The 27,496-nt window shown below is 39.0% G+C and overlaps 1 protein-coding gene across 2 annotated transcripts; it reads right to left on the bottom strand.

Moving 5' to 3' along the window:
- Positions 1-594: 594 nt before the first annotated feature.
- LOC122061555 lies at positions 595-26,602 on the bottom strand. Of its 2 annotated transcripts, none has more exons than XM_042624871.1 (10): positions 26,177-26,602; positions 25,446-25,620; positions 6,489-6,834; positions 5,473-5,658; positions 4,732-4,821; positions 4,489-4,578; positions 4,294-4,352; positions 1,112-1,262; positions 946-1,016; positions 595-845 (listed from the first exon to the last, which is right to left on the bottom strand). In XM_042624871.1, the coding sequence occupies exons 3-10, from the start codon at positions 6,819-6,821 to the stop codon at positions 812-814; spliced, it is 1,014 nt and encodes a 337-aa protein (XP_042480805.1). In that variant the 5' UTR covers positions 6,822-6,834; positions 25,446-25,620; positions 26,177-26,602; the 3' UTR covers positions 595-811. The 2 variants fall into 2 exon arrangements, with proteins under 2 accessions (XP_042480805.1, XP_042480804.1); XM_042624870.1 differs by having other exon boundaries at positions 26,368-26,602.
- Between the last annotated feature and the right edge of the window lie 894 nt (positions 26,603-27,496).

The following is a 27,496-nucleotide window of genomic DNA, read 5'->3' as shown; positions in this document are numbered from 1 at the left end:
ATGCTTTCTTTTTGCCACTTGGCAAACTCTCATTGAGCTGAAACTCAACATATGAACAGATGACTTTGGAGTGTATCCGTCAACAAAATTTCAGGTCCCATTCAACCTGCCACGTGGCAAATATAGATATGCAATCTAGGGATTTGGTTTTAGTCTATCAGTCGTTAGACCCCATTCCAACTATTTGTACATTCTTTTCTTCAACTTGTTTTCTTTATGCTCATAAACAGATGGGGAAATAAGCTGATACACAGGAAGCTGAAAATTGTCTGCCGTGTGCCCTATAAATATTATTCGTGTGGTAAATGGGAAGGAGCCTAGATTTTGTGGATGGGTGGAATGTGAGATCTTCTACTTACATGTCAAACTATAATCCCAAAGAGAATTTGCACCTTTAAAAATCTTGGGGCAACAAGACAGTACACAGCCATACACAGGTAGCTGCAAAATATAGTTAAGTACTCATGGACAAACATGAGTGGCTATATGAATGAGTTCAAATCTTTGACACATTATAATCCATTAGGTGTACAAGTCAATCCAATGGTTAATGTCCAAATCCAACCATCCTAAGAAGCTTATCATGAGGGACCCTTTAAATGAATTTTTGCCTAATTTTTGCCTAACCTTTACATTTCCTGTCTCACAACAATCATTTTGTACAAAGTATGCTCATTCTACTGATTGTTCAGATATTTGGAAACTTACAACATTTAAGATAAAACAACATTTAATACAGAACAAGATGTACATTGAGCTTTTGTTCACCTAGTACAAAGTCCAAGGACTTGATCCACCAGTGACCCTTCCACTAGACAAGGCTTTCTTTAGTTTGACATAACCAACTGAAATTCATGAACTATATGTGCCTGAGCTTCACATTGAAAACTCCAAGATAATCAAAACCATTGGTGAATCCTTGAAAAGAAATTTAATAGTGTTCACCTAGATGCAAGCTTTGTGGCACTTGCAACTGCCTCGACATAGTAATACATCCTCCAAAGTGTCTGATTATCCTACAAGAACCCACATACAGATGGAAAATTACGCCACAATTTTCAAACAAAAAATAACTGCCTCAATAATGGCATAAAGCCTCATTTACAATTACCTCCTTCTCCAAATCAATATTGACCTCATTGCAAGGATGACACTCTGGTGGCCTCTTGCGATGGACAATTTCTACAACACGGTCCAATTCTTTTGGTGGAAGCTCCTGAATAAGCTTGTGAAGCTCTTGCTTCTCAGTAATGGTCATTGACCTGAAATCAGAGGGAACCTTTAAAACTCAAGGTAAAGTTAACTGAAAAGTTTCAGAAGCTAGAATCCTTCAAATAAATGAGAGGCTTGACTACACCTGAAGCAAAATCGATACTCTCTTGGTGATCAAGTGTGCTTGAGAAAATATGATAATGGATAAAGGGTGGGGTTTTATGAGCAAAGACCCATCCATAGGGTGTCTATAGATGGCCACCTAGTGGCTGGTTGTATGGGGTTGGATCAGTGGATAGGTAGACTTGAGTCCCCTGTACGTATGTCAAGTTTCAGCCCCAAGGGTACTGCCCAAGTGGCAGGATAAAGCATTGAAAAATCTAAGACTACCAAGAGGGTGCATGGCAATGCCTGGGTCATCAGAAATGGTGTATGGTAATAAATGGGAGGTAAATAAATTGGAATCTAAAATTTGACACCTGACCATTCCAAACCACTCCCTAGATATACAATGGTCAAAATTCTCAAATCACCCTCCACATGGCACAACTAGGTGGACCACCACACATGTATTCTGTGGATACCAAGTCCATAAAGTTCAATATTTCAGTCCTTGCTGGTTCAGTTAATAGCAGATTGCAGGTCACGATAGTGAGAAAGAAGAAATGAATTAGAAGTAGAAGTAGTTATGGGAGAATAGAGAAGTCAATCAATTGATTCTTTCTCCATAGTGCTTTTAACGAAATAAACTGATATTCCATATATGCCCTACTTACAAACATATCCTCCCATAAGACACTTGTAAAAACAATTCCATATGTACCCTTACACACCCTTACGAATTACTATTCGAACACTCCCCCTCAAGCTGTGGAATAAACGTCCTGCACATCCAACTTGCCTAGAAAAGCACGAAATGGTTGAGAATCGATTCCTTTTGTCAGCACACCTGCTAGTTGGTACCCTATCTTTACAAATGGAGTACAAATACAGAAATCTTCTCCTTTATGAAGTGACAATCAACTTCAGTGTGTTTTGTACAGTCGTGTTAAACTAGATTATGAGTTATAGCAGATTTGCTATCACAAGATAGTCTTATAGAGCCCTCAACCTTAAATCCCAGCTCTTGCACTAATCAATTCATCCACAGGAGCTCACGAACCCGATGTGCCATGGCATTATACTCATTTCCAGACTTGCGGCAGAATCAGGAGGTAATCTTTGCACCCGATTGTGACCATTGGCATTATTGAAATCTATTTATATTGTTGAAGTGAAATTTCCAGATTTCCAGACTTAAAGCAGAATCTGGAGGATAATCTTCACACTCGATTGTGAAGTGTGAACACATCAAACTGTCATCTCTTTCTTCTAAATGGAGTAAGTTCTTTAATACTTTCGAGTCTTACAATCGAACTCAGGTTCCTGCCAATCTCCACAAAGTTTTTTTTTACTCAGTTGATGATCTTCATATACAGTACAGTACCCTGTTTTGGGATCCTAATTTCATACTTCCAAGATTTTTGCAGTTACTTTTGATCTGGCCAGCAGATCAGGCCAATGTTTTGTATGTTTTGTATGGATCCATGTAGTCGACCCCATTAAGTTGGGATCAGGCTGAGTTTTTTTTTTTTGTTGTTGTAACACCCCCCCCCCCTCCCCCAAAGGGAGGTCCACTCGATCTCAAATTGGAGCTGATCAAAGTCCTGGATTATTGTTACTGTGACTTCTCTTTTTTGTTCCTGTGGCAACCTATATTTGTCTTATTTTTTGAGATTGGTTCTCAGATCTGCACCGTATTATAGGACTGTGTTCCTGTGTTATTGCATTACTTTTTGCTCCATATTTGAGGCTCATTAGCACCTACTTAATCATATGTTCCAATAAAACAAAGAAAATAAAGATTGGATACAAGTTCTTGTGTCACTAACAATTAAAAGAAATACTTTCAGGTCATTTAGATATGTTCCATAAATAATATCAGAGAAAATACTCAATTATGATTATCTTGTGTGACTGACATCAATTATTTCCTCCATATCTGTTCCTATTTCCTAAATGACCAAGTTTTCCTTCACCAGTGGAGAATGTGGTCGAGAAATCTCTTCTCAACAGGTGGCGTGACCATGTGATAGGACTCTTGGGTGATCATACACTCTCACCCCCTATTCATGATGTTGAAACTATCCCTCCCTAATGCAATAGTCTGTAGGTGGCATTCCCCCGGGGGCGATTCCTAACATTTACAATGGTTTGATAGTTAAGGGTTCAGATACTGTCAGCCAGCAAATTAATGAGACTTGTGAGGTACAGAAATTATTAGGAACTAATCGAGTTTGAGCTGTAGCTATGAATGCACAGATGCCTGATGAGGAATGGAATGATTGACACAGGGTCTCTAGTTCAGTCGGTGAGTGACTCTGATGAATTTTCAATGCTCTTGGATAACCTGTTGATAATTTAAGTCCTTACTCACCAACATCTCCTATTCATAGATCCATGCCTGCCTTTATACACTTAGTACCAACAATCATTTTGAAACAGGAATCAAGGTAGTGGATCTTTTTAGCTCCCTATCGCCGTGAAGAAAAATTTGGACTAATCGGGGGAGCTGGGGTGGGTAAGACAGTACTCATAGAGCAACTCAGTCCTTCCTAAAATATCATCTGTTTCCATGCATACCTTATATCCTGATTGCACAAAATATCCTCAAGAGACAAACAGACACTTTAGCCCTCTGGAATGCCATACTTAACGGATCGTGTTCATTTACATGTCTGTGTCTTTCTTTGCCTAACCACCCCCCACCCCACCAACCCCAAAAAAAATAAAAAATAAAAAAATAAAAATAAAAGCGGGAAACCCAAACAATTGACTGCATTTCCCTTCCTCCCCATCCGTAATAAGTTGCGGAGAACAGTATCCCTGAATCAAAACATCTCTAGCAGTAGATGCTAAACCTTTAGAGATTCAATATTCACCTGTGGACTAAGAAATATATGAGAAGAATCAAATTCCTTTCTCTCCCCTCCCCAGGGAACCCAATCACTCTGCATTGAGTGGAATAAAAGGCATTTTTACCTGCTCTTTGACATCACAATATCAAGAAGTTCTTCAAGCTGCTGCTCCATGTGCCCTAGCTGAAAATAGAGAGAGGACTCTAGTTAGGAAAACATAATCACCTTGTGATAATACAGATAATTGCCCATCCATTTGAATTTTCAACTTTCAAGGTACTCAATGCATCAAAATCTTTCAAGGTACTCAAAAGATCACCTTTGCAAATAATTCATCAGAATATTTCTTCATTGTCTCCTCAACCTGCAAACCACCATTTTCTAGAAGAACTCGCAAATTATCATCCACCTGTAAAAAAATAAAAGGATATGGGGGGGAAAAGACTAAGGCAATGCCCTCTTCATGGAAGGCACTTTTTTTCCCTTCGAAATAGTAGAGGACCTGTCATGTATGAAACCAACTCAAATGCATCAAAAACTTTCAAGGTACTCAAAAGATCACCTTTGCAAGTAATTCATCAGAATATTTCTTCACCGTCTCCTCAACCTGCAAACCACCATTTTCTAGAAGAACTCGTAGATCATCATCCACCTGTATAAAAAAAAAGGGAAATGGGGGAAAAGACTAAGGCAATGCCCTCTTCATGTAAGATACTTTTTTTCCCTTCGAGATAGTAGAAGACCTGTCATGTATGAAACCAAACCACAGGCAAAATTACTTGTGAACTAAAGAAACATAGCTGGACCTTGGCTCACTAAGAAGAATATTATGAGCTCTAGGTAATCTAAGTAAGAATGCTCTGAGTGGTATCTCACTCTGCCTGTGTGCATGCATGTGTGTGTCTGCTAGTGAGCACGCACGCGCGCGCACGCGAGAGAGAGAGAGAGAGAGAGAGAGAGATCCAACTTCCTCCATTTCTCTTAATAAATCTCTAGAACAAAACCATCTCTCCTAGACACATAAATCTCAAAACAAAAGCTCATAATTACTACTTCACATTTCTCCTCCTTTCCATCTACTTAGTTCAAAGCCAGGCCTTTGCATTATTGAGGAACCTTGTGCCCTAAAGTTCTCATAATGATATTTTTGCATTGTAATGTTTTTCCAATAAATTTACTTTCTCACTCTCACAGTTTAATAATGCACACAACTGTTGCACTTCAGTTTGCACTATATTTGAAATGAATTAACTAAAGAGAAGACGTAGAACCTAATACTAGGAGCAGTGACATAAATACAGACCCCTTCATAGCCTCCAGCTTCCACGGGCATTTTGGCACCCATCAATGTAGGGGAAGAGGATTGCTTCTGCTTCTTAAATGACAGCTGGCTCAAGTCCCCACCGGATGCACTTGGACTTTTTGGTAAACCATCTTTTCCCCTTAGATGTGATTTTATTTTGGACATAGCCATAACTGGACCAAACATCTGCATTCAGGGCATTATATCGATGACATATCAAATCATGAGCATTCAAAATCAAGAGATGGCATGTTTGGAAGAAGTGAATGACCCAGTAGATCATGATAATAATTCGCATTATACAATATTATGATGTAAAAATAACATTTCTAGGAAAATTGAGTCAGTGACCATGAAACCAACATGCCATTGTTTCAAGTTGTACTATACAGTTGCCTGTGAATGGTGAATTAAAAAAAAAAAAAAACAGCACTCATTTGGGTGTACATTCCTTGAAGGCCACATAGGTAGATGAAGGAATTTTTTTTGGTGGACCCGCTTAAGTTAATATATATACATACAGACATGTACATACACATAAATATAAAATTTCACAAAGCATGTTTTACTCCATATATAATACATACCTGCCCCTGGATCCACCCATGACAGTGTTATCCCCAAAAATCTGTAGGGCGTCATAAATCGTTATCAAATGAAGACATTGGCATCTTCTTAGTTCTTACTGTTCAAGTTCACTAGTTTCACCCTTGCATTTTCTGCAAATATGCCTCAACCAAGAGATGACCCTCCAATTCATTGCCCATAACATGTGTCAGAAGGCCACATAAATGATAAACCATGTCAAATCGGGAGAAAAGGAACTTTCAATAGAGGTCTATCCCGTTTCTAGTATCCTTTCTTTATTTAATTTTTTTTTTATTATTATTATTATTTTGGTACACCGTTCTTTTAAATGAATAGCCTGTTTCTAGTACCATCTGTCCTACTAATGGAATTAGTTTATGCACGCACTTATGCAAGAAAGGAGTAAGGCATCTGAATATACGGTATACCTCATCAACTTCTTGATTCAGGGCCAGCACACACTCCTTGAGAGATGCCTTTAATCTTTCTCTCTGGAAGTTTGGTAGTCCAACTCCTATGCCATCACAAAATAAAGAACTGGAAGCAGCTGCATTTTTGCATGCTCTACCACATTCATCGTGTATGTCCTCAACTTTGTCCCTTGTACATGTTGCAAATAATTCATGAGTTTGAGAGGAGACTGGCGAAAGGAATTCCTCATTTCCAGAGAACAACTCAACTATTTCATGCATACAGTAACCAAAGTGATTAGGTCCGACTTCTTTCTGTTCAGCACGAGGAACTGAAGCTTCAGACATCATAAATCTTCTCACACTGCATAAGATAAGTAATTTTTCATCAGTATACTTTTTCTTTCGGGAGATGGTGGAGGGTAGAGTTCAAAGAACCACAACAAACTAAAAAAGTGGTGGACAGTTTGGAAATTCAGCACATAAGTTAATCAAGATAATGCAGTGCTAATCTCAAACCGGCGAGATCCAGTGGGAGATCAGCTTGCAACAGGATCGTAGATTAGGAACAAATTGAATAACTCCAAGTCTCAAACAGAACAAACCTGGTATGCATAAAATTATGATCGGTTGCTCAAATTCAAAGAAACTGAAAGTTGGAAGAAGTATTATAGCAGCAGAAGGATTCTAGAATTTGAATAACATGTTCTGAATTGAAAATAGAATTAGAAATAGGTCTAGAAAAGGAAACTCAGAACAATAAACTGAAGAAGTGTAAGACAGATTATGACGACAAAATAACCAAATAGCAACACAAAGAAGAACCAGAGAACATGAGAAAACAATATACAAAGGAAAGATAGTTCCAGATATGACCTGTCTAACCGATGGAAGAAAAGAAAAAGAAAAGGAAGATAAAAGAGACAGGTCTAACCTAATAATAAGCTTCACAACCAGTACAAGATAACAGGATCAAGGAACCCAAAAGTGATCAGATTTAAGAGAAACTTCAGGTTTGGATAAGAGATGATGCACATTAGGATATCGTCAACTAACCTTTAAATAAATGATAGAACTGAACAACTCCAAAACTTACTTGATTTTTCATGGATAAAATAGAGGAAATAAGATAGAAGAAGAAAGATATGACTTGAAGAGTCTCTCACTAACCAGCCCAACCTCTCACCAGGAACAAAATCTCACTGCAGCTCTGTTTCTCACAGAAGAATTGTATAAACTCAACTTCATTCAATTCTGATTTCAATGCTTACATGCAGGTCCTTTTATAGAGAGGTTTGGAGGGTCCTAGACCCCCATTGGTACTTTCTCCTAGACTTAATGTCCTGTACATTTCCAAGGTTTTGCATCGGGACTCTTTTTAAGATATTAAATGAACCTTACATATTCAAGGTTTTTCACAACCAACAACGAAACTATCCTATTGAGTTTGAGATTCCCAAGAACCTATTGATATCTCCAAGACATCACAACTTTAGAGAACTAGATACAACTAGTAATTTCGCATTGGCTGCTAACCTTCATAAGTGGGCTTTCAAAACAGGCCTGTCATGATTGAAAACATAAAAATTCCCAGCCCATGACCTATATGACCTACTAGGCTACATATTAAACCCATTAGACTTGGATTCGGGCTTCTTCCGATGTGAATACATGAGCTAGAACCTCTCTTGATTTACACCAACTCTCCCCGGCTTGAAAGCATTCGATTATGACAAATGTAGAAAGAACATATAATTCTCATTCAGGTTCGAGTTGATGCACTTGAAATCATCTCCATGAATCCATATACAATCATGCCTTAGTCGAACTTTCCATTTGACAAGGAAAGAGCGATAGCTGCCTACTTTCCACCATGGTTTGAAAACTCGCCGAAATTTCAGATATTTCACTATTTTTTTTTACCAAAATGAAATTACAGGAAAAACATGAAAAAAAAAACAAAATCTCAATCATTTTGTTTTGCTCATTTTGCTAATTTCGGACATTTTTGTAGAAAGGCAACCCTAAAACGATGCAAAAAAGAATGGGAAAACAACAACAAACAATGCACATAGATTACGAGATTAGGCAAGATTGCCAATGTACTCTGTGAGATTAAATCCAATTTCACTATTAATAGAGAATAGGGTTACAATGCTCATCTTCACACCTCTCTCAGATTGCTTACAGAGAAAGAAAACCTCGCTACAATATATAGGAAACCTTAATACTATAAAGTACAAAATTTCCCTTAGTAAACGAGTCCCAAATACAAGACATCGTACCCCAACAATTATTTGAGGTGGGGCTGCACCAGTACTCCCTGGATTAGACTGCTATGGAATACAAGACATCGTACTCCAACAATTTCAGCTATTATATAGTTGGGGTACGATGTCTTGTATACAAGTGCACGATGCTCCCACCACTACGGGGTTTAGGGAGGATCATAATGTACGCAGCAGCCTTAACCCCACTTCATGGAAAAACAATCACATAAAATTTCAAAAATTAATAAATGCATCTAACTGACAACATATCAGGACACCATTCCTATAGGCTTATTTTCCTTTTTTTATAAATATTGGCAAAGGAAAGTGTTAAATAATGAGTTATTGTAATAATAGGTTTTAGGGGTTATATCTAGACGAACCCTTAAGCCCTCTTAGGGTTTTATTTCATTATAAGTAAAAGAGGATTGTGCTCATTAATACATAAGTCCAAATTTCCCAATTCTTCATGGCATCAGAGGAGGTTTGGTCACAAAAACCCTAAATCCCATTCCCTCTCCTCTCCTTCGATCGCCCTACCCTTCTTGCGCTGCACCTCCACCCACCGCTGCCCTCTCTCCTCTCTCCTCTCTCGAACTGCCCTACTGCCACTACCCTCCTCTCTCCCTTGTGCTGCACACTATCATCACCACCGCTGCCATCCTCTTCTCCTCTCTACACATTGCCACCCTCCTCTTCTTCTCGCTGCACTCACACCACCACCACCCATTGCCGCCTTCCTCTTTTTGCACCAAAACCACCCACCGCCATCCTCCCTTCCTTGCATTGCACCAACCACCACCGCCCTCCTCTCTCTTGTGCTACACCACCTACCGCCACCTTCCTCCCTATGCCCCTATGCAACTTTAAACCTAACCCTAACCCTAACCCTAAACCTAACCCTATTTCCTACACCAAACCCTAACTGTATCACCTAAGCCCATTGCCCCCTTACTCTCTCTCTCCTTCCAACTCGTGGTTCCCCTTTAGGGGTTTCTTTTTCCTCCTTTAAGGTTTCTCCCTCGATGGTGAGTGTTCTCCCACAGGGGCTCTTGCTTGGCTCTCTTCGTGATCTAGACTCCTATGCTTGGTTAGATCTGGATTGTTAGTTTTTCTTGTGATTCTTAGTTGAATCAGCACCCATGGCGTCTGAAAGATTATGAGACATCAGTAACTCAGGAAGGAGGGCATCGTTCTTCTAATCATGACTACCCTCTCTTCCCTACTAGCACCATCAAGTTGGATGGGAGCAATTATATAATCTAGTCTCGGTCTTACTACCTATCGATTGCTGGTCTTGGTTATGACGTATTTCTCAAACGTGATTAGTATGCCCTACTATTGCTGGTTCTGCTCAAGACAAATGGGATACTGCAAATTGGATGGTAATGTCCTATCTTATTAACTCTATGTCTCTTTTTATTACTAGGATATATTTGTTACTTAATTATGTTGCTAAGATATGGAAGGCAGCTAAGGCCACCTATTCCCATGTGGGCAAACATACCCATTGTTTTGATTGAGGAAAGAGTTCCATCAAGCTACTCAAAAGTAGCTCTTTGAAGCTCAATATTACTCTAATCTACAGGGTATGTGGAATGAGATTGATTATTGTGAGACCTATCAACCTGTTTGTGAGACTGATATTGTTCGGTTTAAGAAGCGTGAGGAAGAGCTCCACTTTAATAATTTTTTGGCAGCTCTTAATGCGGAATATCATCAGACTAGAGCCATTGTGCTTAATCGTGATCCTTTACCTACTCTTGAGGAGGCATATTCCCTCATTCAGGCTGAGAAGCAACGTCAATCTAAGATGCTATAGCCTATTTCTTAGGATCGTTCTGCTATGGTTTCTGCTAGTAGTACTGGTTCACGGACTACTAACCCATCAAACAAAAACAACAATCTCAGCCTTAATCCCAATTTAATGGGGTCGGCTACATGGATCCAATCCAAACACAATAAAGTAAAAAAAAAGTCCAACCATCACGATGAGAAAAGAGAGAATATAGATGAGAGTAAGAGGAAAGGGGTACAACTCAACAAGTCAGGATAATCTTAGCTGCATGGGGGCAGGTAGACGGATCCTTGCCCTCTAATAGGCTCTATCCAAGGTCATACTTGGGACAAGACTAAGACTATGCATGTCCTTTCTCTACTGATAAACCGGTTGTCAAATGTGATTACTGTGGCAAGGAGCGTCACACCGGGGAGACTTATTGGAAGCTCTATGGACGTCTCGCTAACACTCGTGGGTATAATCAGGTTCGTGGGAAGAACACTCATGCTAATCAATCTAAGACTACAACCAATTCTGATAGCTCGACTACTATAGGATCATCCTTCTCTGCTGATGAGATGGCTATGCTTCATCATATGCTGACTCAAATGGGATCCTCAACTACTGCAACTGCCTCCTCTCTACCAACAATCATTGTCTCTCACTCAACCTAGTCAAGTACTATATTCAATGGTCATAGTCCATCTGTTGCTCCCTAGGCTTGGATAATCGACTTTGGGGCTAATGATCACATGATTGGTTTGCACACGTTTTTTTTCTACCTATTGACCTTCTTCAGGTAATACCGAAGTTCGTGTTGCTGATGGTTCCCTTCCACCTATTGCTGGATCAGGTTCCATTCAGAGATCTCCTTCATTGTCATTATCCTCTGTGTTACACGTTCTTCAGTTTTCTACTAATTTATTGTCTATTGGTAGTATTACTAAAGATTTGAAATGTGAAGTCGCTTTCTTTCCTACTCACTATGTGTTTCAGGACATGGTGAGGGGGCAATGATTGGTAATGGTAAAATGATTGGTGGTTTTTATTACCTGGACATTGGTCCCTCACGGGCTCTTCACACATCTTCTGAATTAGCACTCTCGAAGCTTTTGGGTTGGCATCGTCGTCTGGGTCACCCCCATGGGCACTTTATCTAGATTATTTCTTGCTTTAGTTAAACACTATACTATAGATCATTACTTGTGAATTGTGATGCATGTGTTTTGGCGAAACAAACTCGGAATGTTTATCCTATTTCTGATAATGTAAAAAATGTTCCTTTTTCTTTGATTCCTTCTGATGTTTGGGGTCCTGCCCAACATGTCTCTGTTTCTCGCTATAGATGGTTTGTTACTTTTATTGATTACAATACGCATGCTACTTAGATTTATTTATTGCATCATAAAAGTGAGGTGTTTGAGTGCTTTTGGGAATTTCATTGCATGATTAAGACTCAGATTTATTTATTTACATATATGCCCTCTTGGATCGATGTAGCCGACCACATTTAGTTGGGATAAGGCTGAGTTGTGTTGTTGTTGCTGGTTAAGACTCAGTTTGATGCTAACATCAAGATTCTACGTACTGATAATGGCTTGGAGTATATAGATAGTTCCTTCAAATCCTATTTGGTTGATCATGAGATCATCCATTAGACTGGTTGTGTGATTACCCTAGAGTAGAATGTGGTAGCTAAACGTAGAAATCAACAACTACTTGAAATTGCTTCCTCCTTGATGTTTGAGATGCAGATCTTGCTCCTTTTTGGAGTGAGGCGGTCCTTAATCCTGCTTATCTCATCAATAGGATGCCTTCTCAGATTTAAGAATCCCATTGAGTTGTCATCTAGGTCTCGTAATTTTTGTTGTTCCACCTAAAGTGCTTGGTGGTGTTTGCTTTTTTCATAATCATCAGATTCCTGGTAAGCTTGACCATCGCGGTCTCAATGTATTTTTGTTGGCTACTCTCCCATTCAAAAGAGATACATGTGCTATCATCCACCTTCTCAATGGCTCTTTGTTTCCATGGATGTGATCTTTCGTGGGACAGAGGATTACTACTCACCTCTTTAGGGGAGACTTTTGGTAGTGAAGAGGTGATACAGATTCCTACCTTTGATAGTCTTTATTTCTCCCTATAGATGAGGGGGAAACTCAACGGGATACTGGAGAGATGACTACTAGTCCAAAGGTTCATATTCAGGGGGAGCCATCAATTTAGGAGCAGGAGGTTCCCATTCAGGGGTGAGCCATAGGTTTAGTAGAAAACATAGGATGGTCAAATAATATAAGTGTTCTCTCGTAAAAAAAGGAGAATTGACACTACCACTCAAAATACCACTGCTACTCCATCGCTCCCTGATCCTGAGTCTTCTCTCCCAGGTATAACATTTCCCTTTAATTTTGATTAGTCTCTTGATGTTCCTATACTCATAGAAAAGGTAATAGGACTTATACTCAGCACCCTATTTCCAATGTTGTGTCATTATAATGTCCTTTCTCCATCATATCGTGCGTTTGTATCGTCCTTGTTGTATGTTTCTATTACTTAAAATTGGTAGGAGGCAAATGCAGAATCTAGATGGAAAGAGGTAATGAATGAGGAGATGAGAGTTCTTCACAAGAAAAACACATGGGACCTGGTGTTCTTCCTTACAAAAGCGACTAGTTGGCTACAAATGAGTGTGTTCACGGTCAAGCATAATATTGATGGGACTATGGATATGTACAAGGCAAGACTGGTGGCAAAGAGCTTTACTCAGACAAATGGGATTGACTACCAAGAGACCTTTGCTCATGCTGCCAAAATGAACACAGTTTGAGTCATCATCTCCTGTGCAGTGAACCGAGGTTGGAAACTATAGCAACTAGATGTCAAGAATGCATTTCTTAATGAAGAGCTGACTGAGAAAGTGTATATGGACATTCCACCAGGATACTCTAGTTCAGAAATCTAAGGCAAAGTATGTAGACTAAAGAGAACTCTATATGGATTAAAGCAATATCTTAGGGCGTGGTTTAGTCGGTTTCACAAGGCCATGATAGTAGTCAGTTCACTCACAGTAATATTGATCATACTCTATTCATTAAAAGGGTGGGTGATCAGATAACTGTGCCAATAGTGTACATGGATGATATTGTCATTACTAGCAATGTTATAGCTGAAATCTCGAAGCTCAAGACCTATTTTGGTAAGGATATTGAGATCAAGGACCTAGGAAGGCTGAAATACTTTCTTGGTATTGAGGTAGTGCAATCTACCAAGGGTATTGTTCTCTCTCAAAGAAAATATTCCTTGGACCCCCTCTCATAGACTGGTATGCTAGGGTGTAAACCCTCGGATACTCCAATTGAGGCTAACTCTCATCTCAGAAGCAAGGAAGGTGAACCTGTTGATAAAGGTCAGTATCAAAGGCTAGTTGGAAGACTCATATACCTATCCCACACAAGACCAGACATAGCTCATGAGTTGGTTTGGTGATTCAGTACATGCATGATGCCTATTCCTCACATATTGATGTTGTGTACCGTATCCTTAGGTACTTGAAGACTGCCCCAGGAAATGGCATTTTATTCTCTCCAACAGATCATATGAGGATTAAGGCATATACTAATACTGATTGGGCAGGTTCTCCAGATGATCGTCGTTCTACCACTGGCTACTGTGTTGGTGGTAACTTGGTTATGTGACGCAATAAGAAGCAGTGAGTTGTGGCTCGATCTAGTGCAGAGGTTGAGTTCCAGGCAACGGCACATGGGATATGTGAACTACTTTGGTTGCAGAGTCTTCTTCATGATTTCAGTGTGTCCATTCAGGTGTTGATGTCGTTATATTGTGACAATAAGTCAGCCATCAGCATTGCACACACCTGTTCAGCATGACCATAGTAAGCATGTGGAGATTGATAGGCATTTCATCAAGGAGAAGTTGGAGCAAGGCTTTATCTATATTCCTTCTGCGGAGTGAAGATCAGTTAGCAGATATTCTCACAAAGGGACTTGGTAGTAAATCTTTTTATTCGATTTTGTCCAAGTTGGGTATGTGTGATATCCATACACCAACTTGACTTGAGGGCAGTGTTGAATAATGAGTTATTGTAATAATGGATTTTAGGGGTTATATCCAAAGAGACCCTTAAGCCCTCTTAGGGTTTTATTCCATTATAAATAAAAGAGAACTATGCTCATTAATGCATAAGTCCAAATTTCCTAATTCTTCAAAAAGAAATTATATTAAGGAAGAAGAAAAAAATGTACAACCTCAGCGAAAAACCAATTGACATCTAAATTTTTTTCTTTTTTTTCCTCTTTATCCTTTTTATTTTTTCAGCTTATATCTAACTAAACCGATAACAAGGATAAACAACTTCTATATTTTACAGCCAGCGCCTAGCATACAAATACTCTGAAATTAAATCGTTCTTAACATCTAAAACCATCCTCAATAGTTATGATCAATAATATGGCTCATCTTCCCCCCCCCCCCTTCTCCTCCTCAACAAATCTATCCCGGCCAACCTCCCCCCCCTCTTTAGTGTCATCCCCTCATATTCTTAAATCCTTGCTGCTATCCACACCCACAAGCCTAACAAAGCCCCCCGTCCGGATGGCTTTAGTATGAGTTTTTTCTCCTCCTGTTAGGATCATTGGGAATGATCTCATCTTGGCGGTTAAAAGCTTCTTCCTCAACCCCTCTCAGATCCAAGGAATCAACCATACTTTCCTTTGCCTTATTCCCCAAAAGGATGGGGCTTCCTCCTTGTCTGACTTCAGACCAATCTCTCTATGCAACCTTCTATACAAATTCACTGCCAAAATTCTCGCCACCCGTATTTAGAAGTTTATTAACTCCCTGGTGAGTCCCAATCAATCTGCCTTCATCTCTGATAGGAGTATTATGTACAACATCATTCTCTGTCATGAAATTGATCATGGTTCTAACAAGAATCTCACCCTCGTCCACTCTCCTCAACATTGATATCCATAATGACTTTGATTCAATTCGGTGGGATTTCATCTTCCAAGTCCTCCTCTCCATGTCATTTCACCTCCCCTGTGTTGAATGGGTCTATGTCTGCATCTCTTCCCCCTCTCTCTCTCTATCCTTGTGAAGGGCTTCCCTATTCCTTACCGGATTCTTCACCCCTCAGGTGAGTATCAGGCAAGAATGCCCCATATCTCCTCTTCTCTTCTCCCTCGCTCTTGAGGTCCTCTCCAGATCTATCCAATCCCATACCGATGATCTGCTCATCTCCCCCCTTCCCAAATGTAAGCAATCAATCTCACCCACCTTGCTTTTGCCAATGATCTTATGATCTTCTCTAAGCCTGACACCCAATCCATCGAAACCATTCTCTCCTCCCTCCACCTCTTTGAAGCTATCTGTAGCCTCTGCATTAACCTCCTTGAATCCAACATCTTCCTCTCCAAAGTCCCCGACGACGCCAAGGCCCACCTCCTTAACCTCATAAGTTTCTCCCTTGGTACCTTGCCTGTCAAATACTTGGGCCTCCCTCTCATCACCTCGCGGATGACTGCCCATCATTGCACCCTCATAGTACATACACTGGTCTGGCGTCTTCGCCCTCCCTAAGGCCACCATCAAGGCCATTGAATCCCTCTTCTGCTCTTTCATCTGGAAGGGTGAGGAATCATCCAAATTCCTCCACCCCATCAGATGGTTCTCTGTCTGCCTCCCCAAAGCTGAGGGAGGGCTTAACCTAAGAAGGATCAAAGATGCCAATTTTGTGGGTATTCTTAAACTCATCTAGAAGATTGCTTCGAAAAGCAAAGGTATCTGGATCTCGTGGGTTTACTCTCCCCTCGTCCGCAAGGACTCCCTGTGGACGGTGCCGTCCTCCAATGATGCCTCCTGGGTGTGGAGGAAAATCCTCCAAGCTAGGCCCCTTGCTATCCAGTCCATACATTACAAGATTGGCAATGGCCTCTCCACCTTCCTTTGGCTTGACAAATGGCACCCCTCGAGCATTCTCCTTCTCCTGCTCAGTCGCGGTCTACTCTTTTGGCATTCCCAAAGATTTTCCAGTGTCCTACATCATTTCTGCGGACTATTGGCTTATACCAACCCCCCTAACCCTCTCCTCCCCTCCCCTTTTGCCCACTCACCCCATACCCCCAACTCCTTCAGATGACATCGTGATCTGAACCCCCTCCCCCTCTGGATCCTTCTCCTCCTCCGCTTGGCAGCTTGTCCGCTCCCGTAGAACTCATTGCCTCTATCATAAAATTATCTAGTTCAAATTCCATATCCCTTACCACAATTTCACTGTTTGGAGAGCCCTCTCCAACTATCTCCCAACCCAAGCTTTCCTCAACCATTGTCACATTCCTGCCCCCCCTCTTGCTGCCTTTGCTAGAATTGCTTGGAAAATATCAATCACTTTTTCATCGAGTGCCTTTCTCCTCTTCAGTTTGGAAAAAAGTCCTAGCCCTTTGCTGGCCTTCTAGAAGATCCCCCTCCCCCTTTCTCAGAAATGGATTTGGATAGACATGACCTTTGCTGATAAGAGCATCTGTGACACTACCAGAAAGCTTGCTTTTGGAGCAGCCATTAGCCGCATCTGGAGCATCTTTTGACAAGATTTGGAATGCCATCTACTTCGAGGTCACCCCTTAATTTGCCCTTATTCATCTCACCCCAGTTACCTGGTCCCCCAAGAACTCTCACATTGTCTCCTCTTGGGGCCTCCCTCAACCCATATTGTCTCCTCCTCTCCCCCCTCCCATTCTGGGCCCTAGCATCCCACCCCCATCTGTATTTTCCTTCTTTTCCCTTAGGGGTTGTATATCCCCCCCCCCCACTTTTTCTCCCTCCTTGGTAATGAATTTCTTATTCACCAAAAAAAAAATCATCTTCAACCAACTCCTAACTATCTCATCTAATAGCTGCTTTGTTCTGACCTTCCCATACCTTCAAAAGCATTCAGATCTACATCAATGCTAGCAAAATAAGCAAATCAGATGAAACTACTAACCATTCCAAGACACAAATGATTTCAATTCCTACATTTACAAATTCAAATTGCTCCGAAACAATATCCCCAATAGATACACACATCCAGCCACATGACTCTGAAAAAAATAAATAATTGCAAACCTTTCTTTCTGAACATTGGAAAAAGAAAGACCGTGTGTCCTGAGAAGATCAGCAGCCAAAAAGGACTCCAAACAGCATACCATATGATTGACAACCACTACCTTAAATTTTGAGTAGATGACAAACTACCCCATGGTCCACATCACCACGTAATAACAAGATCCCAGGGCCACGCCAAAAATATGATTAGAAATCAAGAAAATAGATCCCAAATTTCTGTCACAGCGTCTAAGTTACCCAAGGTGTTAGAGGGGGCCTAGATGCAAGGCAACCAGGGCGCTTGGAAACCTAGTCATTGCCTATGGTCACATCTATACTTGTCTGGTCCCAGGCATGTTTCCGGAAACATACTTCTTCATAATCTCAATCTCTTCCACTGAATCAACTTTGATGGATCCACATTAGCAAAAAGAAGTCCAAGCCACCTAACTCCCCTAACTTAGTAGACAAGATTAATGAGATTAAGAAACAAAGACTTGATAGAAAAGAAAAATAACCCGTGTGGACCTCCTAGATGCCATTAAGACACAAGCTAATGCACCTAAGCCTATGAGTTGAGCATAGTTGTCGAGGCGTCGCTTAGGTGACCGCATTGGCATCCAGGTGCCTTGGCAACTAGTGTCACCTTTGTCAAGCCCCCTCTAATGCCTTAGTTCGCCTAGACTTTATGACAACTATGGAGTCAAGTATTGATGTCTGAAGAGGCAAGCCTTATGGGAAAGTTCACTCATGCATTGGTGAATAATTGGCAAGATAACCGAATGGTTTAATTCCGGGGATGAACTGAAAAATTAAATTAAAAAAGAATTAATAGTGGACACTTAAGGAATCAGAACTTAAGATAACAAGAATCATCTCAACAGCTTGATGTGATCAACCAGGCCGGGTTGGTTCAAAATTTGTAAATTTCCATCTCAAAAGACCGATCTGATAAGAAGAGGTGTTCAAAGGTATATGAGGAAATGGATTTTCCCACTCAGAGTCGATGTGGGAATAATACAACTAACACTCCCCTCACATGGTTTACGTGTAGGTGGGTCAAAACCCACCTACACGTGGACATGACTAGGGAGAACGGAACCAGAAAGAAGCCACTCTGATACCATGTAAATTTCCATCTCAAAAGACCGATCAGATAAGAGGTGTTCACAGGTATATGAGGAAAGGGATTTTCCTACTTAGAATCAATGTGGGACTAACAAAACTAACAAAGTTCAATCAAATAATTATCATACCAAATTCAGCTCTGTAAATTAATTCAGCCAAAAAAAAAAAAACTATGCAAGGTGTTAGTAACTTGAAGAAGAAATGGATAAGCATATATAGAATCAGAAGGATGAATTAGATGTTATAACTAAAAGGGAGGTAAGGGGGTATGGCCAAATAAAAGTTCATATGTTTGTAAAAACCAAAAAATGATGTTTTACTTTATGTTTACTACATAGCCATGTAGAGAGTTGACGTTCTAATCCAACAGCTGGAAGGTCAGGGTTCTCCTTGGATCTACCACACGTAAAATTTTGTTGTGCATCTGAATTGCATATCCGAAATGTTTTTTTTAAGTAGTACTTATGTCATCTTGTTTTTCAAATTTTTGATTCCTCAACGTTCTTCAAAATATTTAGTATGCCCCATGGAAAAATGGAAAATTTGTACTATTGTATCCAAATAAATCTAAAGACAAGTTTTCTGCTCTGCCAACCAGAGGCGGTCGGGGGAGCAATCAAGAACAAAATTCTCTTCCCCCCCCCCCACGAAGTGACTGAAATGCCCCTTCATTCCTCTCCTCCGCCGACCGGAGAGACTCTCCCCTAAAAATATAATTAAACTCCCATAAATTACAGATTCTCTCTCTCAAGTGTAAGATACTTGCTCCAGCCCATTAAATAGTCAAGTTCAACAAATCTTACTTTTGACGGCGAGTTTGAGATTGCATTAATGACTTACATTTTTCAAATTTTCCAAAATTAACCTACATAATTTACAATAACTATATTTAATTTCTCCTTCCCCTCTCTCTCTCTCTCTCTATGCACCTCTTATGTCCAAGGGAGTCTAGAAAGTAGGAAAAACTTAGAGCAATCAATATATTTATGACCAAACAAATTGGGGCATAGAGAAACTCCTATACAGAGTCTTATGAATACAATCATAAATGAGGAACTCATTGCAACATGAACGAAATTGATGTTGAAGAGGAAACTAACAAGGATCTCAAGGTTAGAATTAAAAAAGTGTTAGATATACCATAAATTTTCATGTCAATTGGAGGAAGAAACAATGAATAATTATTCTGGTCTTGCTCAGTTAAGCTACGTTAGCCGCTTTCCCTCAATTATGTGTGAAAGAAATCAAGACTAGGGGAGATGCAATCAATACATTACACAGGTGGGAGAAATCTTAGGGATAAATTCAAACTTTTGAGAGAGGTTATCCTTTGTTTTGTTTCTCACTCAGTCAAATAGGAAAATGACAACAACAAACTCAGCCTTTCCTAACTAAATGGGGTCGGCTACATGGATCTGAGCGAGGACAAATATTAAAAATAATAGTAAAAAGAAAAGACACACAACAAAAACAACTCAAAATAATCCCACCTCAAATGGGGTCTGCTACATGTATCCTTGCCCTCCAAACAGTTATATTCGAGGTCACACTTGAGTCGAGACCTAAACTACGCATGTCTTTCCTCACTACTTCTTTTAGAGTGATTTTAGACCTGCCCCTAGCTCTTTTTATTCCTTCAATTTGAATCAGGTCATTCCTTCCTAGTGGTGCATCCCAAGGTTTCCTTTGAACATGGCCATGCCACCTTAAATAACTTTCTCGGAGCTTATCATGTATTAGGAAACTCCCAAATCAGCTTTAATATGGTCATTCTATACTTTCTCCTTCCTAGCTTTTTCGTTCATCCATTTCAACATCTTCATCTCTACTACACTTAATTTATCTATATCATGCTTCTTAACAGCCCAACATTCTGCCTTATACATCAAAGTTGGTAGTACAACTGTCCTATAGAATTTTCCCTTAAGCTTTAAAGGAACACGTTAATCACACAACGCTCCGGACACACCTCTCCATTTCATCCATCCCACTTTAATTCTATATGAAACATCATCCTTTATATACCTTATTTATTTATGGTTGACTCCAGATATCTAAAATAATCATTTTCAGGTATCTCTCTCTACTCAATTTTCACCCTTTCGTTATCTATCTTTGTGTAACTAAAGTTACACACCATTGCTCCGTCTTTGTTCTACTGATCTTAAAACCTCTTGATTTCTGAAGTTGATCTGCATAGCTCCAACTTAGCGTTAATCCCTGCTTTTGTCTCATCCACCAAGACAATGTCATTAGTGTTAAAGAGTGTTCATGATAGGGAGAGTGTCCCCATCGTGCTATGAATTGAGTCTTAGAGCTAGAGTTGTTTTCGGTTTCCTTATTAGATTGTAATTTAAGTGTTTGAGTCTTAGTAGGTTTCCTACCAAGACTCTACTTATGGGATTAAAAAAAATAAAAGTGAGCACCATATTAGCTTAGAACACTAAAACTATCATGGGTTTAGATATCTCTTTCGGTTCTTCTTCTTCTTCTTCACAAGTTTTGATTAGTTCAGCTTTCTTTACATAGTATTAGAGCAGGTTGTCAGTAACTGATTCTCTTCATGATTGCTGGTGTGAGAATTGTTTCAAGGTTCTATGGTTTATGGTGAAACCAAAGTTCATAGGAAGAGAAGAAGATTCTAGGGTTCCTAAAAGATTTGATGAAAAACATACCTGAATGTTTCATTACTGCTACACGCAAACAAACTCTTTTTCGGTTGATTCAAAATTTTGGAGGTGATCAATCCGTTGTTGGAATCGATTTTCTAGGGTCCATTTGTTTTTTTTTTTTTTTTTGGGGGGGGGGGATCGAATATTGTTGGAAGAGTTGTTGTTTGCATTGATCATCGTGTTAGATCAATCCTTCTTTGGGATCGATTCTTCTTATCAGGGTTTTGGATCGATTTCCTCTTAAGATTGAAGGAAGATCAAGCTAGTGAAAAAAAATTTGATTTTTGTCAAGGTTTTGGACAAAAATCAAATTGTCAGGGTTTTTGGGATCTTCTTCTTCTTTTTTTCTTTTCTTTTTTTTATCGATTTTTTGGGAGAGGTTTTTTGTGGATCGATTATGATGCTCTTGATTATGGGATTATTTGGGATGCTGATTATTTTTCCACGTGTACTTCTACACATAAGGAGGAGATTAAAAATTATTATCAGTTTGGGTTATTATCTGCTCAAGATTATTTCAGTTGCAAATTGATTGTTAAGTGTCTGCTCGTGTATGTCCTCAGCAACAGTTTTATCTTTTAAAGACGGTTATATTCAACAACCTGATGTTGTTTGGTATATTTCATAACCTTATGTTGTCTAGTACCTAGCAACCTGATGCTACACCTTTGTTGCACTGCCTTCTTTGGGTAGGTTTTTTATAGAGATGTTGGATGCTACACTTTTGTTAAAGTGTCTTCTTTGGGAGGGTCTTTTGCTGTAGCTGGTGGATGCTACATTTTTGTTGGAGTGCCTTCTTTGGAAAGGTCTTTTGATGTAGTTGTTGGATGCTACACTTTTGCTGGAGTGCCTTCTTTATGAAGGGTTTTTGGTATTATCGTTGTTCGTTCTTGTTGGAGTGCCTTCTTTGGGAAGGGCTTTTGTTGTTGCTATTGTTCGTTGTTGATGGCTTTACTTGGTTTATTCGACACGATATTTCTTTATCTACTAATGCTTGATGTGTTCGAGCAGATATTACCACTAGCTTTATGATGATTGATTGGAGTTCTTTCTGTGCTCGTTAGAGTTCTTGTTGGTCCAAGCTAGATATTTCTTTTGCTAAATGTATACTCCAACGTGAGGGGAAGTGTTAAAGAGTGTTCACGATAGGGCCATAGGGGGAGTGTCCCCATCGTGCTATAAATTGAATCTCAGAGTTAGAGTTGTTTTTGGTTTCCTTATTTTATTGTAATTAGGTGTTTGAGTCTTAATAGGTTTCCTACCAGGACTCTACTTATTAGATTAGAAATAAAGGTTCCATGATAGATGAGAACACTAAACTATCGTGGATTTAGATATCTCTCTCAGTTTTGCTTCTTCTTCTTCACAAGTTTAGGTTAATTTAGATTTCTTTACAATCGCATAAACCATGGAACCTCAGCTTCAATGTTCCTGGTTAAATCATCCATGATAAGCACAAACAAGTAAGGGCTTAAAGCTGATCATTGATATAACCCAATTTTGATTGGGAATTTACTACCATGACCTCCCACGGTTCTCACACTAATCATTGTGCAATCACACATATCTTTTTTAATTATTTCCACATAATTACTTGACACCTTTCTCCTCTCCCAGAGTCCCAGTACATGCCAAATAAAATTAAGTAGAAAACTGAGTAGAACATAAGGAAAATAAAATTGAGTAGAAAATTGGTCCAACCTAGCTTCTCATCTTCCTCTCAAAAGAGTGGAGAATAGCTAACTATAATTCATGGACAACTCAACAACAATAATAGATCTTTTCATGTACTTTCTCTTGATTTACTTGGTGCAATCAAACAACTTATGAAGGAAATATTTTCTTTTGTCTCACTTTCCTTCCCTTTTCTTTAACCCCAGAAAGCAATCAGCTAAATTTGTCTCAACGGAAAATATTTTATAGCAATTGCTTAAAAGCAAAAAGAAATTGTATTAGCCTAAAAAACTATAAATTATTCTATTAAAATACGATACAAAATTAGGAAAAAGTGGTAGCATCATGGTCTATGATACATTCCCCCCCCCCAGAAGAACGCCAATGCCATCATCTGGCTAAAAACTTTTTTCTTAATCACATTTAAAACTGCTTCATGATCATTTAGAAATGCATAAAAGTGGAAATCGCAACGAAATAAAAATAAATAAATAAATAAAAATAGAAGTTGATTTTCAGGGGGGAAAAGTTTGGAAAAATTACATGTACCACCCCTAAAACACCCTATCATCAAGTGAGTGACAATGCTTTAAAAATCAGAACCACTCCCACTTTGACTAACGATGTTAACTTAAAATTTTGGAAAAGAGAAAAATACGGTATTAACCCTGGTGCATCCCTCCATATAACCCATCCCAAATGTTTGAAACCCCAATTACTCACCATTGAAGACCTGCAACACCTAGGGCAACGCCATCGCCTATTGAAGAAGACTATCAACTACATCTCAATTCTGTGAATATTGAAACACCACTTTTCACCTTGACAAAAGTTCTTGTTTTTCTAATCATTTTTGTTTCTATAGTAATTGTTATTATACTTCACCAACTATCCTATTGTTCACTCATCGATTTCACACAAAATGGTATACAACAACAATCAAAGCATTCTTTACTAAATGGGGTTGGCTACATGGATCCAATAAGGTCTAAAAGAAAATAGAAACACGAATTAAAAGAAGTAACAGAAAAGGAAGGAAAAGAAGATAAGGTATAATAATATGCAATTTGACTCAAACTGAAATTCTATATTCAAAAGAAAACAACAAGCAATATGTGACTGTAAATTCTGAAACTTCCTTTATCTCCCCCCCTCTGAAAAAGTGAACGTTTCTGTTATATATCAACAACAGAGAGGGAGAGAGAGAGAATGCTTACAAACCTAAAACCTCCTTCACGGCCTACAAGAGATTCCTCTCTTGGTTGCTTTTCCTCCTTTCCTGCACCCTAACAATTTCTATCTCAAATCTCCGTCAGATAAGACGAAGGAACACCAAAGAGGCAAATAGTTAGAGAATCTCAAATCTCCCTCTCGATTTGTATCTCAAATCTCCTCTCTTGCTCGCCCTTCCTCCTTTCCTTCTCTCTCTCTCAATCTAGAAGGGTTTGGAACGAACGACTTTGAATCCCTAACTGATCGATTTGGGGGTTTGCAATGACAAGTAAACTTACTGTTTTACCCTTCGTCAGGGGTAGTTTGGCCATTGATCAAAATTTAACTGCTAATGTCATCACATAACGGGGTTCAACTAACGGAGTGGACTAATCTCTTATGATGTTAGTAAAGTAGGGGCTGTACATGTGATTTTTCAAAATGCTGTCACTCACTTGATGTTAGGGTGCATTTCAAGGGTGGTACATGTGATTTTCCCCAAAAAAATTCCACTAAAACAACCTGCAGCCATTAAAGAATCTACAAAGAACACTGGTGCATTTTAAGGAACCCACCCCCCACCCCATCAAAAAATAATTGCATGGAGATGAACTTTCCGCAACTCAAAATCCCTCCCCTTTAGGAAGACATGAATACATTTGATAGCTATGAATATCACTTACATAGTGAAACTGGATCAATGTAGCTGATCACATTTATTTAGAAAATCCTTAGTTGAGTTAAGCTGAATTACAAGTTTCCCAGCTATATTTCTTGCTCACTTGGACTTCTAATCATGTTAAAATCCTAAAGAAGCATGACATAATCCCACATGCAACTATAATCCTACTATCAAAGATTATACACCTACGGATCTATCTTCCCTCCATGTCATTTGACCTTACAATTTACATCACAATGTTTTCAAAATGATTTCAACTCAGTTTAATTACATCTATTGATTAACAGAATCTCTAACATTCAGGACCAAGCCAAAGAAAAAAGACAATCTTTCACTATAGATCCCACAAAAGGATCAAGTCCACTAAACCTCAACCCAACTTCCTATAAACAAGTCAAATATAAGAGCTCTGATTTCTAACGAAATTATAACAGGAACATTCTGCTCAAGGTTGCATACCTTTGTTTATTGATCTTAAGAAATACAAAGCACTTCTGGCTTTTCCCCACTTGTCTTTGGCAAGATTAGTTAAACAATCCATATTCCCTTGTCCCCTGTCCCTCCTTCTCTCTCTATGGTTGATTTAGGCACGTCTGCAGGGCCAGGGATCTTGGTGTGCTGGGGACAACATTCCCTGGATATAGTAGAAATTTTAATAAAAAGGCAGATAATATTATCATACTAAATTTATTCTCATCGAAGAAAAAAGCCAACCAAACATAGTAAAAAAATGGAAAAATGCACTCTTTTAATTATTTCCAACTTAAAAACGTAATTTGAGGAATCAGATTTAAGTGAATTGCCAAATTCAAATCGGCAAAGCCCAACTCGATTCCTGCTACCCTTTCTTGAATCACCTCTTGTAGCAAGATTCCAAGTATAATAAATCAAAAAGTCCAACAAATTCCCAAATTTTGAGAAATCTTTACTTCTTCCTCTTGATTTCAATTTCTAGGGTTCTAACTGATTCCAAAAAATCTTTGCTTCTTTTTCCTTATTACAATTTCTAAGGTCTTAATCAATGCCAACCGATTCCCAATTTTAATTTCTAGGGCACCAACTAATTCTGTATATTTTCAAACTTGCTTAAAAATTCACTCCAAATTTACCACCAACCAAAGGGCCTTAGGTTTTGGAATTAAAGATCATATTTATAGATAGAATATAGGATGAAAAGGCATGATAAGTACCCTTATAACACTGTATTTCCAGTAGAGAAAGCTGTGATTTGGAAGATCCATTGATATAGGCGTTCGAAATCGGAGAACCCCTGGAAGCTATAGGGGGATTTCGAGGGCTTCTCGTTGGATCCAAAATCCAAAAGCGGCGGAGAGGGCCGCCGAGTAAGATGATGAAAGAATTAAAAAGAGGGGTTTTTCACCTGAAACGATGCTTCTCCGTGATATTACTGTAAAAGAACTCTGGGACCTCTGGGACCTCTGGCTCTTACTTCTCTCGTGGAAAGCCTGGAGATGATAAATGGAAATAAAGGTCGACAAGAGGGCGACCAACGGATAGAAAATTCAAAACATGATCCTCAACCAGACGAAAGTAATGGGGCTTCTGCGGATGCGGATCATTGAACTCGGCCTTTGGCCAATCGGTATCTGCCGTCGGACGGGTTGAATCGGAAGTTTTAAGTTTCGATCCGGTTTGGTTTCTTAGACTGCGTTTGGTATTATTCAGAAAAATCGTTCTATAAAAACAAAAACAAAAAAAAAAAACGAAATAAAGCGTTTGATAAAGTCGTTTTCGATTGTTTTGAACGGTTTGAGCTGAACTTTCACACCCTTATTGCCACATAAATGAATTCAAATTTCATTTCGATGTTAACATTATCATTTAATTGTTAGATTATTTTTCAGTCTAATTTTGGTTCATAAATGGCTGTTTGGTAGCAAGAGAAATTTAAAGGAAAAAAATAAAAAAATTTCAAACTTGAAACAAGAATATACTTCTATAATCACTACCCACATTTAAATCTCTTGGGTTTGAAAGCAAAATAAAAATACTTTCAAAAAAATATCACCATTAAATATGGTAAGAAATTGAAAGTAATTTATACAATCATGTTGGCTAATCTTACAATGGAAACAAGTTTTCCTCCATCATGGGCGAAGGAAAAGTACACGCATCTAAGATCATAATCACTCCCCTTTATTGTACAAATTCGATAATACCCCATTGTTCCCATGTGACCATCCTAAAGCATTGACACCCATCAATGATCTTTTGTTATTCCCACTCAAACTCTTCCTTTTAGAATTAATCATATCCTTGCATCTTGATCCCTTAAAAAGAGCAATCCGTCCAGTGCATGAGACTCCCGTTACTGCAAGATCTAAGAGGGGCAAATGTACATAACCTCAGTGATTTAACCATTGTGCCATAAACTCACCCACTTAAAATCCTACAGTAGTCGTAGTAAAATATTTTCGGCTGATTAATTTATATCATATGCCTTAATACCTTATTAGGTGTCTACTAAAATCAATGCAAAAAAGATTACG

This window comes from Macadamia integrifolia, chromosome 14, assembly GCF_013358625.1.
Source record: "Macadamia integrifolia cultivar HAES 741 chromosome 14, SCU_Mint_v3, whole genome shotgun sequence".
Classification (NCBI taxonomy): Eukaryota; Viridiplantae; Streptophyta; class Magnoliopsida; order Proteales; family Proteaceae; genus Macadamia; species Macadamia integrifolia.
This window is presented reverse-complemented; position numbering and strand designations above follow the sequence as displayed.